Source organism: Salvelinus namaycush, chromosome 42 (genome assembly GCF_016432855.1).
Source record: "Salvelinus namaycush isolate Seneca chromosome 42, SaNama_1.0, whole genome shotgun sequence".
Lineage (NCBI taxonomy): Eukaryota > Metazoa > Chordata > Actinopteri > Salmoniformes > Salmonidae > Salvelinus > Salvelinus namaycush.
Window position 1 is genome coordinate 9300598 of NC_052348.1, and position 16137 is coordinate 9316734.

At 45.2% G+C, this 16137-nt stretch overlaps 1 protein-coding gene across 2 annotated transcripts in view; it reads left to right on the forward strand.

Annotated features, from left to right (window-relative positions):
* The window catches only part of LOC120034978 (deoxycytidylate deaminase-like), a 56390-nt gene that overhangs the window by 35323 nt on the left and 4930 nt on the right, over window positions 1-16137 (forward strand). The window contains exon 5 of one of the 2 annotated variants that reach the window (XM_038981703.1): window positions 11039-11135. The exons of the other annotated variant lie outside the window; for it this stretch is intronic. Within the exon in view, the coding sequence (XP_038837631.1) occupies window positions 11039-11135 (97 nt within the window). The remainder of the gene's footprint in view (window positions 1-11038; window positions 11136-16137) is intronic. 2 annotated transcript variants of the gene reach the window in all.

Sequence of the window (16137 nt, forward strand, 5' to 3'; positions counted from 1 at the left end):
TTTAGCACACTCTACCAACCCGGATGTTTTAGCCGTGTCTGAATCCTGGCTTAGAAAGACCACCAAAAATTCAGAAATTTTTATCCCCAATTACAATATTTTCAGACAAGATAGAACGGCCAAAGGGGGCGGTGTTGCAATCTACTGCAAAGACTGCCTGCAGAGTTCTGTTATACTATCCAGGTCTGTTCCCAAACAATTTGAACTTCTACTTTTAAAAATCCACCTCTCTAAAAACAAGTCTCTCACCGTTGCCGCCTGCTATAGACCACCCTCTGCCCCCAGCTGTGCTCTGGACACTATATGTGAACTGATTGCCCCCCATCTATCTTCAGAGCTCGTGCTGCTAGGCGACCTAAATTTGAACATGCTCAACACCCCAGCCACCCTACAATCTAAGCTTGATGCCCTCAATCTCACACAAATTATCAATGAACCTACCAGGTACCACCCCAATTCCGTAAACACGGGTACCCTCATAGATATCATCCTAACAAACTTGCCCTCCAAATACACCTCTGCTGTTTTCAACCAAGATCTCAGCGATCACTGCCTCATTGCCTGCATCCGTAATGGGTCAGCGGTCAAACGACCTCCACTCATCACTGTCAAACGCTCCCTGAAACACTTCAGCGAGCAGGCCTTCCTAATCGACCTGGCCGGGGTATCCTGGAAGGATATTGATCTCATCCCGTCAGTAGAGGATGCCTGGTCATTTTTTAAAAATGCCTTCCTCACCATCTTGAATAAGCATGCCCCATTCAAGAAATTTAGAACCAGGAACAGATATAGCCCTTGGTTCTCTCCTGACCTGACTGCCCTTAACCAACAGAAAAACATCCTATGGCGTTCTGCATTAGCATCGAACAGCCCCCGTGATATGCAACTTTTCAGGGAAGCCAGAAACCAATATACACAGGCAGTTAGAACAGCCAAGGCTAGCTTTTTCAAGCAGAAATTTGCTTCCTGCAACACAAATTCAAAAAAGTTCTGGGACACCGTAAAGTCCATGGAGAATAAGAACACCTCCTCCCAGCTTCCAACCGCTCTGAAGATAGGAAACACTGTCACCACCGACAAATCCACTATAATTGAGAATTTCAATAAGCATTTTTCTACGGCTGGCCATGCTTTCCACCTGGCTACCCCTACCCCGGACAACAGCACTGCCCTCCCCTCTGCTACTCGCCCAAGCCTTCCCCATTTCTCTTTCTCCCAAATACAGTCAGCTGATGTTCTCAATGAGCTGCAAAATCTGGACCCTTACAAATCAGCCGGGCTAGATAATCTGGACCCTTTCTTTCTAAAACTATCTGCTGAAATTGTTGCCACCCCTATTACTAGCCTCTTCAACCTCTCTTTCGTGTCGTCTGAGATCCCCAAAGATTGGAAAGCAGCTGCGGTTATCCCCCTCTTCAAAGGGGGGGACACCCTTGACCCTAACTGCTACAGACCTATATCTATCCTACCCTGCCTTTCTAAGGTCTTCGAAAGCCAAGTCAACAAACAGATTACCGACCATTTCGAATCACACCACACCTTCTCCGCTATGCAATCTGGTTTCAGAGCTGGTCATGGGTGCACCTCAGCCACGCTCAAGGTCATAAACGATATCGTAACCGCCATCGATAGGAAACAATACTGTGCAGCCGTATTCATTGACCTGGCCAAGGCTTTTGACTCTGTCAATCACCACATCCTCATTGGCAGACTCGACAGCCTTGGTTTCTCTAATGATTGCCTCGCCTGGTTCACCAACTACTTCTCTGATAGAGTTCAGTGTGTCAAATCGGAGGGTCTGTTGTCCGGGCCTCTGGCAGTCTCTATGGGGGTGCCACAGGGTTCAATTCTTGGACCGACTCTGTTCTCTGTTTACATCAATGATGTCGCTCTTGCTGCTGGTGATTCTCTGATCCACCTCTACGCAGACGACACTATTCTGTATACTTCTGGCCCTTCTTTTGACACTGTGTTAACAACCCTCCAGGCGAGCTTCAATGCCATACAACTCTCCTTCCGTGGCCTCCAACTGCTCTTAAATACAAGTAAAACCAAATGCATGCTCTTCAACCGATCGCTGCCTGCTCCTGCCCGCCTGTCCAACATCACTACTTTGGACGGCTCTGACTTAGAATATGTGGACAACTACAAATACCTAGGTGTCTGGTTAGACTGTAAACTCTCCTTCCAGACCCACATCAAACATCTCCAATCCAAAGTCAAATCTAGAATTGGCTTCCTATTCCGCAACAAAGCATCCTTTACTCATGCTGCCAAACATACCCTTGTAAAACTGACCATCCTACCAATCCTCGACTTCGGTGATGTCATTTACAAAATAGCCTCCAAAACCCTACTCAATAAATTGGATGCAGTCTATCACAGTGCCATCCGTTTTGTCACCAAAGCCCCATATACTACCCACCACTGCGACCTGTACACTCTCGTTGGCTGGCCCTCGCTTCATACTCGTCGCCAAACCCACTGGTTCCAGGTCATCTACAAGACCCTGCTAGGTAAAGTCCCCCCTTATCTCAGCTCGCTGGTCACCATAGCAGCACCTACCTGTAGCACGCGCTCCAGCAGGTATATCTCTCTAGTCACCCCCAAAACCAATTCTTCCTTTGGACGCCTCTCCTTCCAGTTCTCTGCTGCCAATGACTGGAACGAACTACAAAAATCTCTGAAACTGGAAACACCTATCTCCCTCACTAGCTTTAAGCACCAGCTGTCAGAGCAGCTCATAGATTACTGCACCTGTACATAACCCATCTACAATTTAGCCCAAACAACTACCTCTTTACCTACTGTATTTATTTATTAATTTATTTTGCTCCTTTGCACCCCATTATTTCTGTCTCTACTTTGCACTTTCTTCCAATGCAAACCAACCATTCCAGTGTTTTTTTTAGTTTTTATTTTACTTGCTGTGTTGTACTCACTTCGCCTCCATGGCCTTTTTATATTTTTATTTATTTATACATATATCTGTTTGCCTTCACCTCCCTTATCTCACCTCACTTGCTCACATTGTATATAGACTTATTTTTTTTCACTGTATTATTGACTATATGTTTGTTTTTACTCCATGTGTAACTATGTGTTGTTGTATGTGTCGAACTGCTTTGCTTTATCTTGGCCAGGTCGCAATTGTAAATGAGAACGTGTTCTCAATTTGCCTACCTGGTTAAATAAAGGTTAAATAAAAATAAATAAATAAAAAAAATGTGTGAAGACACTTTCCAGCTGCTCTGCGCATGCTTTGTGACCACGGCCTGTTATTCCGTCTGACCTGGCGACCTTGTGAACGTTTTGCTCACATCGTCCACAAAGAGCGAGCTCGCACAGTAATCCGGAAAAACATGGGCTTTCACGCAAGGCACAGTGTTATATTCCTCGACGGGAGCATGAAAGGCATGTAGCTCATTTGGGAGTTCTACATTGCTGGGGAACTCATGGCTGGGTTTCCATTTGTAATCCGTTATCATCTGTAAACCCTGCCACAAACGACGAGCATCGGAGACGGTGTAATAGGATTCCACCGTCCTATATTGAGCTTTTGCATGTTTAATGTCTTGTCGGAGGTAATAGCTGGCTTTCTTTCCATGTCCTGTTCCTTGTAAGCGGTAGCTCTAACCTTTAGCCCAACTCTATTTTCTGTAATACATGGTTTTTGGTTTGTATACGTTCTTATAGTCACCTTGGGGATTACATTGTCTATGCACTTATTGATGAACCCTGTGACTTGTGGTAAACTCCTCAATACTATCAGATCAATCCCAGAACATATCCTAGTCTGTACTAGCAAACAGTCTTGTAGCCTCGCGTCTGCTTTATCCAACCACTTCCGTATTGAGTGCGTCACTGTACTTCCTCTTTGTAAACGGGAACCAGGAGAACGGAGTCATGGTCAGGTTTTCCGAAAGGTGGACGAGGGAGGTCCTTGTGTACGTTTCTGTGGGTAGTTTTAGCGCCCCTAGTGGCGCAGGAGACGTGTTGGTAGAACAGTTTCAAGTCTCCCAACGTTAAAGTCTCTGCCCACCAGAAATGCTTCCTCTGGGTGAGCAGTTTCTTGTTCGTTTATGGCCCCATACAGTTTGAGAGCCAGAGTGGTGTTGGCTTGTGAAGGGATGTAGACAGCTGTGATAATTACAAATTAGAACTCTCTTGGTAGGTAAAAGGGCCTGCAGCTTACCATGACCTATTATATATCAGGTGATCAAAAGCGATTTCCTTCACACTTGAAGCAGCAGAACCAGTTACTTTTGAAAAAACACTCCACCTCCTTTCGACTTGCCGCCACTGCCGTCCGATCCTGCCGCTGCATGGAGAATCCACAGTGTATTACGTGCATAGCGTCATCATCCAGCCACGTTTCAGTAAGACATATAATGTTGCAGCTTTTCAAGTCTCTCTGATAGGAGACTCTCGAACGAAGCTCATGTTATTCTCACGTGATTTGCCAATCGAACGGAAGGGAGCGCCGTTCGGTGTTCACTTCGCCTCAATTTCACCAGGACTCCACCCCGTCTCCCACGTCTACCACGTCTACCAACTTCCACTCTCGTAGAGAGTGGGCTAATTTTGAAATGTTCCAAAGTTTTAGTCTGGTCCCAAATGGCTAGCTACCCTACCCTCCTCCCTCTTTTCTGAATTACTTAAGCTGCTCTCCCATCCACTTAAGTCACTGTTGTGGAACGTTCCAGAATGTTGCGTTTTTTACAACTCAACCTGTCTCTCTGGTTCCAACTAGAGTTTTCCATCCCATTCATGACTGGTCACTAGTATTCCGGAGTGACTGGTTAGTTACATAACAACAATATCAAATAACATTTGATTTGTCACACGTGCCGAATATGACAGGTCTAGACTTTACAATGAAATGCTTGTTTACGAGCCCTTCCCAACAATGCAGAGGTAAAATAAGAGTGTTTAAAGCTGTCATCAAGGCAAAGGGTGGCTACTTTGAAGAATCTCTATTATAAAATATATTTAGATTTGTTTAACACTTTTTTTGGTTACTACATGATTCCATATGTGTTATTTCATAGTTTTGATGTCTTCACTATTCTACATTGTAGGAAATAGTAACAATAAAGAAAAACCCTAGAATGAATAGGTGTCCAAACTTTTGACTGGTACTGTGTGTGTATGCATGTATGGGGTAACTTTTATAAAGGTCCTTGTCCATTAAAATAACATAAAATTAATCAGGAATACAGTGTAGACATTGTTAATGTTGCTGGCCTACTAGGCCAACTACAGTCCAGTGACTGTTTTCTTTTTATTGGCAAGTCTGAGAGATGGCTTTTTCTTTGCAACTCTGCCTAGAAGGCCAGCATCCCGAAGTCGCCTCTTCACTGCTGACGTTTAGACTGGTGTTTTGCAGGTACTATTTAATGAAGCTGCCAGTTGAGGACTTGCGAGGCATCTGTTTCTCAAACTAGACACTCTAATGCCCTCTTGCTCAGTTGTGCACCGGGGCCTCCCACTCCTCTTTCTAGTCTGGTTAGAGCCAGTTTGCGCTGTTCTGTGAAGGGAGTAGTACACAGCGTTGTACGAGATCTTCAGTTTATTGGCAATTTCTCGCATGGAATAGCCTTTATTTCTCAGAACAAGAATAGACTGACGAGTTTCAGAAGAAAGTTCTTTGTTTCTGGCCATTTTGAGCCTGTAATCGAACCCAAAAATGCTGATGCTCCAGATACTCAACTAGTCTAAAGAAGGCCAGTTTTATTGCTTCTTTAATCAGGACAACAGCTTTCAGCTGTGCTAACATGATTGCAAAAGGGTTTTCTAATGATTAATTAGCCTTTTAAAATGATACACTTGGATTAGCTAACACAGTGTGCCATTGGAACACAGGAGTGATGGTTGCTGATAAATGGGCCTTTCTACGCCTATGTAGATATATCATTAAAAATCTGCCGTTTCCAGCTACAATAGTCATTAACAATGTCTGCACTGTATTTCTGATCAATTTGATGTTATTTTAATGGACAAAAAATGTGCTTTTCTTTCAAAAACAAGGACATTTCTAAGTGACCCCAAACATTTGAACTGTAGTGTGTGTGTGATATACACACACACACACATATATACACACATACATAGATAAACTCAGCAAAAAAAGAAACGTCAACTGCGTTTATTTTCAGCAAACTTAACATGTGTAAATATTTGTATGAACATAGTCACATGTCTGTTGTTGAATCTGGTTAACAGAAATGTAATAATGTGTCTGAGCAGCAGGGGGGGGGGGGGGGTAAAAAGTAACAGTCAGTGTCTGGTGTGGCCACCAGCTGCATTAAGTACTGCAGTGCATCATCTCCTCATGGACTGCACCAGATTTGCCAGTTCTTGCTGTGAGATGTTACCCCACTCTTCCACCAAGGCACCTGCAAGTTCCTGGACATTTCTGGGGGGGGGGAATGGCCCTAGCCCTCACCCTCCGATACAACAGATCCCAGACGTGTTTAATGGGATTGAGATCCGGGCTCTTCGCTGGCCGTGGCAGAACACTGACATTCCTGTCTTGCAGGAAATCACGCACAGAACGAGCAGTATGGCTGGTGGCATTGTCATGCTGGAGGGTCATGTCAGGATGAGCCTGCAGGAAGGGTTTCACATGAGGGAGGAGGATGTCTTCCCTGTAATGCACAGTGTTGAGATTGCCTGCAATGACAACAAGCTCAGTCCAATGATGCTGTGACACACTGCCCCAGACCATGAAGGACGCTCCACCTCCAAATCGATCCCGCTCCAGAGTACAGGCCTCGGTGTAATGCTCATTCCTTCGACGATAAATGCATATTCGACCATCACCCCAGGTGAGACAAAACCGCGACTCATCAGTGAAGAGCACTTTTTGCCAGTCCTGTCTGGTCCAGCGATGGTGGGTCCAGGCGACGTTGTTGCCGGTGATGTCTGGTGATGACTTGCCTTACAACAGGCCTACAAGCCCTCAGTCCATCCTCTCAGCCTATAGCGCACAGTCTGAGCACTGCTGGAGGGATTGTGCGTTCCTGGTGTAACTCGGGCAGTTGTTGTTGCCATCCTGTACCTGTCCAGCATGTGTGATGTTCGGATGTACCGATCCTGTGCAGGTGTTGTTACATGTGGTCTGCCACTGCAAGGAAGATCAGTTGTCCGTCCTGTCTCCCTGTAGCTCTGTCTTAGGCGTCTCACAGTACGGACATTGCAATTTATTGCAATGAGGCAGTCCTCATGCCTCTTTGCAGCATGCCTAAGGCACGTTCACGCAGATGAGCAGGGACCCTGGGCATCTTTCTTTTGGTGTTTTTCAGAGTCAGTAGAAAGTTTTCATAACTGTGACCTTAATTGCCTACCGTCTGTAAGCTGTTAGTGTCTTAACGACCGTTCCACAGGTGCATGTTCATTAAATGTTTATGGTTCATTGAACAAGCATGGGAAACAGTTTTTAAACCCTTTACAATGAAGATCTGTGAAGTTATTTAGATTTTTACGAATTATCTTTGAACGACAGAGTCCTGAAATGGACGTTTATTTTTTGGCTGAGTTTACATACATACATTTTTGAGCTGCAATATATTCGTCTTTGTGAGTCTGCATAGAGTCAGTGCAAGATGGGGTCGATGCAGATACTCAGAGTAACCATTCAATTAACTCTTTAGCATTCTTATGGCTTGGGGGTAGAAGCTGTCTTGGAGCCTGTTGGTCCGAGATTCGATGATCCGGTGACATTTGCCGGATGGTATCAGAGTGAACAGTTTATGGCTTTAGTCTTTGGCAATTTTTGGCCTTCCTTTGACACCGCCTGATCTAGAGATCATGGATGGCAGGGAGCTCGGCCTCAGTGATGTACTGGGCAGTCCGCACAACCCTCTGTAGCGCTTTGCGGTCTGTTATCAGTTCAAAATGTATTGTTTCTCAGTCTTCAATCTATAAAATGTATTTTCTTTATTGCTAGTCTGTTGTCTTGGCAACGGGTAGAGATGGATGAAAGGCTATTTATGTTTTTACAGACATGATAAATTATACATTGTGCCGTGCAGGCCTTCTACAGTAACATTGGTTTTCTAAAGGTTGGGATGTGCATTTCACCTTCAGTATACTTCACAAAAATATATCTACCAGACAGAGAAAACAAATGTGCTTTATTTAAAGATATTTTCCTTTACGTTTTATATTTAAAATATGGCTCTGTTTTCCTCTGTTGCTTCACTATAGATCAGTGGAAAGAGATGATTTTCAATAGTACATTTGTTCAATTCTGCACCTCCCTTTTCTAACATGACTACGCCTGGCGTCTCAAGCTATCAGACTCAGAACCCCATCTAGGAACATCTAATCCCTGTTGTATTTCTTTTTGTCCGTATTTGGACAGTACACGGGGACAGGGAGACCGATAGTAGAAGCATAGGCAGAAGGTGGCTGAGACTGGGCTGGCCACTGCTGCTTGACCAGATTCCAACACTCACAACCTCATCTCTATGGTCGTAAAGCAAACCTCCATTGCATCCCCCCCATCTTGGCTCTGAAGGATGTGTTTTAGAAGGACTAGTTTAATTTCATACCATTTTCTTTTTAAATTATGTGTATCGGCTACCGTACGCTAGACTAAAGCTCTTGTCCTTGGCGACTTGTAAAGCTCCCCGTTTGGTGCAGAAGGTTATCTGAAACTGTGTCTGTCTCAAGCAGTGCGGATGTTGAGTCTTCTCTCTCTTGGGAGCAGCGCTTTCAAACAGAAACACACACCACTTTTCCATGCTGCGGCCTGTTCACTCCAGGCTGTGGGTTGGGTTGATCTTGGATCCTCTAGAGGCTTTGCCTTCTTATTAGAGCTGTGAGGCAGTGAAGCCCCACTTCATAACCACTGCACCCCCAAACGACCATATCTCGGCCCACAGAACACACACACAGCCCGCGCCTTCCTTACATCAAAACGAAATTCCCAGTTGCCCAATTACATAGTAAGGTCATCACACACACATTTCTCTGCCAAAATAAACCAGTGTAATTTCAAGCCATCTCCCTGATTCCCCCCCCCCCCCCCCCCCCCTCTGTGCTACTTAAGAGTCATGGTGGTCTTGACAGCATGAGCAACACCTACTGTGGCCCCCACCCTCACCATCTCTACCACCAATCATTATTCCCCTTCCATCACACCCCAGCGGAGTCAGCCAAGCGCGAATGCCAAATCCTGCAGAGCCCTCACTAGGCAATATTGACAGTCCATTGTGTGTGCATTTTTATTAATAGTTTGTTTATTGGCTATACATTTGGAACACTGGCATTATCCCCGTTCAGACTACTACCATATGCAAACTCACACCCGGACATTACTTCAATAAGTAAGCAAGTTTGATTAAATGTTTTATTTATTTGTTGCGGTTATTTATTTTTGCAGGAAAGTTTTTTTTTCTTACATTGTTTTCTTTGCGGTGTACAAGTTCTTCCCAAGAATGTCATAGGTGTTTTTAAATTTCTTTTTAGGATGTATATTCACACTCATTGCATCTCTGTGCTTTTCAAAGCTAATACACATAGGAATAATGATAATAACCTTATATGCAAATCCAAATATCAGAGATAATATTCTCAGCGGGTGATTTATGAATAAAGGAACTCGCCCACGTACTGTCTCTGCGGCCTTCTACGGCTGCAAACAATCCGACCATAAAGGTCTTTGTTATTTCCACTTGGGAGAAGCGACGCTTTGTGCGTTTCATCTATTTATCTGATCCATTGTTAGGCCAGGCAGCATCGCTGCACACATTCACATAGGCTTTGTTGTTTTTCGTACATATTTATTCGCTGCTAATGTTTCTTTTGAATAGTGGTCTGTGTGGTTGTTGTGAAGTAAGCTTCGCTCTTGTAGTTGCTCAGACCAGTGTTTCTTAAATCTGCACGACACACCTGATTCCACTAGGAAAAGGTTTGACGATGAGTGGAATCAGGTGTGTAGTGTTAGGGCAAACACATATGCACCCTGGATTACCAGGACCAGAATTAAGAACCTCTGCTTTGCTGTGATTAGTTAGATTTCAGTAGCTCCACATGCTGCCATTTCTCTTCTGTTAACATCAGCGATCGGACTAGTAACTGTACAACAACTGGTGTGATACAAAGTGAAGAGAATATGATGAGCATAACAGTCCAATCCATACCAGTTGAGTGGATATTATCGCCACTGTTTGTCTACTGGAAGGGGTAAACCACTATGCTAGAGGCTAGCCTGTCTTTCACTCCCTGTATAGATAGTGCTGCTAACAGTAACACCACCAGCCAGCCCGATAGTCAGTCGCTCTTTATCTACTGTGGTGAATAGAATTCACTCTGCGTGGTCTCCCCTCAGCAGATCACAGGATAAATACCGGTTCTTTCACAGTTTCCCGCAGATGAAACTGTCCGATAATACAGGGTAGGTGAGACTGGGAAGCCATGCTGGGTAACTCTGAGCCGGATTGAGCCAGCGGCTCCGAAAGCTCTGATGATGCGGGGAAGATATCAGGCGGGCCCAACACAGAGTCATGGGGGACAACCAATCCTATCTCTGCAGTTTAGGGGGGTTTCAGTGGGGTGATGGCAGATAAGGCGGGCACCCGCTGTATGTGACCTTTTTGCCAGAGTGATATTGTGTGTGTGTATATTGTGTTTGTGTAGGGAGCCGAGGACCTCCCAAGCATGATGGTACGGTAGATATACTAAATCGAGCCAGGCCCTGTTGTATACCGCTTAGTCTCTCACACACACACACACACACACACCTCCATTAAGCGGGAAGGGGGTGCTTTTAAAGATGACAGCTGGGGTTGGTAGATTTCCTGCGTCGTCTTTAGTTCTCGGTATTGGACTCGGCCTGCTGTTGAGGGTTTATCGACCGCCCCCATACAGTACACACACTCAAAATTGCACCCCTCCTCCCTCTCTACTCTGCAGGGTTTACTGAGGCCTCCCTCCCTCCCTTAGTCACCACTCACCATCATCCCGAGCCTGTCCGATAGATAATTGACTCTCTCCCTCCCTCTTTCCCCTCGCTGTCTCTTACCTACAGGTATAAAAGACGTGATTTATTTGTCAGACAAGTACCACGACATCCCTGAAATGACTGCCTCCAGACGGCTGCTTAACTTGGCAGGGATCCAATACAAGTGAGTCTCCTGAGCCGCCGTGTGTGTGTATTGCTCCTGGATTGAGGGGATGGAGGGAAGAGGAGTGTGGATGACTTAATTGACATCTGCCAGCCAGAGAGGGCTGACCGTTCTGTGAGAAGAGGGTCCAAACAAACAGGGTTGGAGCTTAGATGGGGCTCCCCTCGGAGTTACATGTGTGTCTTTTTTAACCTGTATACATGCGTGTCAGAGGGGGTGGGGGGGTGGTGTATGGAGGTTGTTTCGGGGGGGGGGGGGGTGTATGGAGGTTGTTTCAGGGGGGGGGGGGGGTATGGAGGTTGTTTCAGGGGTGTAAATCCTACCCACTAACGACCTGTCCTGGGACTACTGGGGGGGTCAGCAGTGCCAGACTGCACCAGACCCCATACAGCCTACAACTAACTACCTGCTGCCAATCTGCTCTCACAAACAACACAGGATTGAGTGGGGGGGTCATAGAGGTGGGGGGGAAGAGGGGTGGTGAGATGTGAGTGGGTGGAAAGAGGTGTGATGAAAGGAGCAGATAGATATTTTGATAATGTCGTGTCATGTCTCTACATAATCTACACTGAACAAAAATATAAACGCAACATGTTGTGTTGGTCTCATGTTTCATGAGCTGAAATAAAATATCCCAGAAATGTTCCACACTCACAAAAGCTTATTTCTCTCAAATGTTATGCACAGATGTGTTTACATCCCTGTTAGTGAGCATTTCTCTTTTGCCAAGATTATCCATCCACCTGACAGGTGTGGCATATCAAGACGCTTATTAACCAGCGTGATCATTACACAGGTGCACCTTATGCTGGGGACAATAAAAGGACACTCTAAAATGGGCAGTTTTGGCACAGAACACAATGCCACAGATATCTCAAGTTTTGAGGGAGTGTTCAATTGGCGTGCTGACTGCAAGAAAGTCCTTCAGAGCTGTTGCCAGAGAATAAAATCTCTACCATAAGCCGTGTCTTTTTAGAGAATTTGGCATTAAGTCCAACCGGCCTCACAACCGCAGACCACTTGTAACCACGCCAGCCCAGGACCTCCACATCCGACCAACCACCCAGACTGTGGGTTTGAACAACTGAAGAATTTCTGCTCAAACTGTCAGAAACTGTCACGAGAATTTTCAATCCCAATGATGATAACAATCACTACAGCTTTGACCAATTCCCCCTAGGTTGTAAAGCTATGGTTAATAAGAATTAGGCAAAGTCCCAGATTTCTGCAAAAGGTTGGTTCTTTATTCACGAGAACATTCTAAAGTCAACCAAAATTTGAACAGTCTTTATAACCCCCGCTACACGCGCCCGCACACACACCCACAGCTTTATCACTTTTCTACCAGCCTTGGCAGTTTCTCGCCGTACTCTCCTCCCTAGATTGGAAGGGCCCTCCTGTTGTCAGCCTTTTTAGAGTTGTCATGTGTAGTCTACCAGCCTCTGTTTTCTCAACCATACATTTCGCCCTCTTAACTTGTCCCACAAATGTATTATTGGAATATAGTCTTATAATTCTAATACGTTTCAGGGTGGAATTCTTTAGTCATTACTTTAAACATATAAATTCCCTTATCAGGAAGCTAATCTGCGTGCTCATCATCCTCACCAGGGTCTTGACCTGACCACAGTGCTCAACTTCAATGGACACTGGAGAAGTGTGCTCTTCACGGATGAATCCCGGTTTCAACTGTACCAGGCAGATGGCAGACAGTGTATATGGCGTTGTGTGGGGGCGAGCAGTTTGCTGATGTCAACGTTGTGAACCTAGTGCCCCATGGTGGCGGTGGGGTTATGGTATGGACAGGCATAAACTACAGAAAACAAACACAATTGCATTTTATCAATGCCAATTTGAATGCACAGAGATACCGTGACGAGGTCCTGAGGCCCGTTGTCATGCCATTCATCCATCACCATCACCTCATGTTTCAGCATGATAATACAATGCCCCATGTTGCAAGGATCTGTACACAATTCCTGGAAGCTGAAAATGTCCCAGTTCTTCAATGGCCTGCATACTCACACATCACCCATTGAGCATGTTTGAGATGCTCTGGATCGATGTGTCGCAGTTCCCGCCAATATCCAGGAACTTCGCACAGCCATGAAGAGTGGGACAACATTCCACAGGCCACAATCAACAGCCTGATCAACTCTGTACGAAGGAGATGTGTCACGCTGCATGAGGCAAATGTGGGTTACACCAGATACTGACTGGTTTTCTGATCCACGCCTCTACCTTTTTTCTAAGGTATCTGTATTCCCAGTCATGTGAAATCCATAGATGGGGCTTAATGAACTAATTTATTGACGGTCCCCACAAGACAACTCTCGTTTGGCTTCAGTCATGGCTGCAGCATTTCTTAATAATGACCAAGCCAAAAAACTAGACCAAATTATGAAGTTCAGCTCCTCTTTTAAGAATTGCACATTGACAACTCACATTTGAAAAAGAGCCTTCTATAGGCTTTCTTACTACCAAATGTAAGCCTATACCTTTACATTCAATATTATTTAGATAATTAAATAGTTGAATTGAAATTTAAACAATTCCCAGAATCAAATAGCATTCATTTATTTAGTAGGCTATTGGCTACTCAAACTTTTACCAGCTGCACAGGTTTAAAATTGATATGGCTGTGTATGGTCGAAATGAACGAAAGCCTGAATTAATATAATCTACTGAATTATCATTAACAAATACCTGCTTGCACTTTTCCATCTACTGGGTTGTTGTCGTCCTTGTCCACAATTACTCCAAAATCCTTCCAAACAGGCGATTTCAATCGAGCAGGACCAGTTTCCACAAACGTGCTTCTACACCTGCATTGCTTGCTGTTTGGGGTTTTAGGCTGGGTTTCTGTACAGCACTTTGAGATATCAGCTGATGTACGAAGGGCTATATAAATACATTTGTATTTCACCATTGTAACCTTTTTGGTTTTATTTCTCCTGTTACGTTACCCATTTTCACGCGAGCTAGTAGTCAGGGAAAATAAACTTTGCAACATATTGTCACGTGGCAGAAGGAAACTTAAGCTCTGCACGTCGACAAATTTAGGAATGTTTCAGCACCACACATTCTACTATTGGACAGTTTCCTGCTCTAATCTCTCGCTATGTGGCTGGTAGCCTAGGCCCAGGCAATGTCTGCCTCACCGCTCACATAGCCTAATTGATTTTGCAACACAGTTCAACACAAGTTCCTGGGTTTATTTTTTTATCTTGATTGAAAACATTTCCGACCCGCAATATAATTGTTCTGATCCGTGTGTTGAATGTTTTCATTCCACCCGCTAGCAGATGTATTTTTATTTTTGCGGCTCAACCGCAGGGAATCGTGGGTATCCGACCCGTTGCAGGACTTTAACAAACTGTATAGACCCCGAACAACACATTCATACTCTATAGATAAACACTGGGAAAAATAAAGCATATCTTTCACCAACATGTCCTTATTTGCAGGTACATGAACAAGCAGAACGTTCTTTAATTGATTCCCATTGAAATGTCTTTCGCTACTACACATGCTTGGAAATCTCCCGCTGAGCCACATTACACACACAGGGTTACAGCTTAGGTATTTAAATACATTCTTAATACTTCATCCTCGTCAGATCAAATAAGACTTTTACTGTTGCAGACAGGAAGCCAGAAAATACAAAATATATAGGTTTGCGTTCCAAATGGCACCCTGTTCCTTATATAGTGCCCTACTTTATGGCACTACCCATAGGGCTCTGGTCAAACGTAGTGCACTCTACAGGGAATACGGTGCCATTTGGGATGTACCCATACACTTCCAATGATAAAAAAATATATATATATACACTGCTCAAAAAAATAAAGGGAACACTTAAACAACACAATGTAACTCCAAGTCAATCACACTTCTGTGAAATCAAACTGTCCACTTAGGAAGCAACACTGATTGACAATACATTTCACATGCTGTTGTGCAAATGGAATAGACAACAGGTGGAAATTATAGGCAATTAGCAAGACACCCCCAATAAAGGAGTGGTTCTGCAGGTGGTGACCACAGACCACTTCTCAGTTCCTATGCTTCCTGGCTGATGTTTTGGTCACTTTTGAATGCTGGCGATGCTTTCACTCTAGTGGTTGCATGAGACGGAGTCTACAACCCACACAAGTGGCTCAGATAGTGCAGCTCATCCAGGATGGCACATCAATGCGAGCTGTGGCAAGAAGGTTTGCTGTGTCTGTCAGCGTAGTGTCCAGAGCATGGAGGCGCTACCAGGAGACAGGCCAGTACATCAGGAGACGTGGAGGAGGCCGTAGGAGGGCAACAACCCAGCAGCAGGACCGCTACCTCCGCCTTTGTGCAAGGAGGAGCACTGCCAGAGCCCTGCAAAATGACCTCCAGCAGGCCACAAATGTGCATGTGTCTGCTCAAACGGTCAGAAACAGACTCCATGAGGGTGGTATGAGGGCCCGACGTCCACAGGTGGGGGTTGTGCTTACAGCCCAACACCGTGCAGGACGATTGGCATTTGCCAGAGAACACCAAGATTGGCAAATTCGCCACTGGCGCCCTGTGCTCTTCACAGATGAAAGCAGGTTCACACGCACATGTGACAGACGTGACAGAGTCTGGAGACGCCGTGGAGAACGTTCTGCTGCCTGCAACATCCTCCAGCATGACCGGTTTGGCGGTGGGTCAGTCATGGTGTGGGGTGGCTTTTCTTTGGGGGGCCGCACAGCCCTCCATGTGCTCGCCAGAGGTAGCCTGACTGCCATTAGGTACCAAGATGAGATCCTCAGACCCCTTGTGAGACCATATGCTGGTGCGGTTGGCCCTGGATTCCTCCTAATGCAAGACAATGCTAGACCTCATGTGGCTGGAGTGTGTCAGCAGTTCCTGCAAGAGGAAGGCATTGATGCTATGGACTGGCCCACCCGTTCCCCAGACCTGAATCCAATTGAGCACATCTGGGACATCATGTCTCGCTCCATCCACCAACGCCACGTTGCACCAC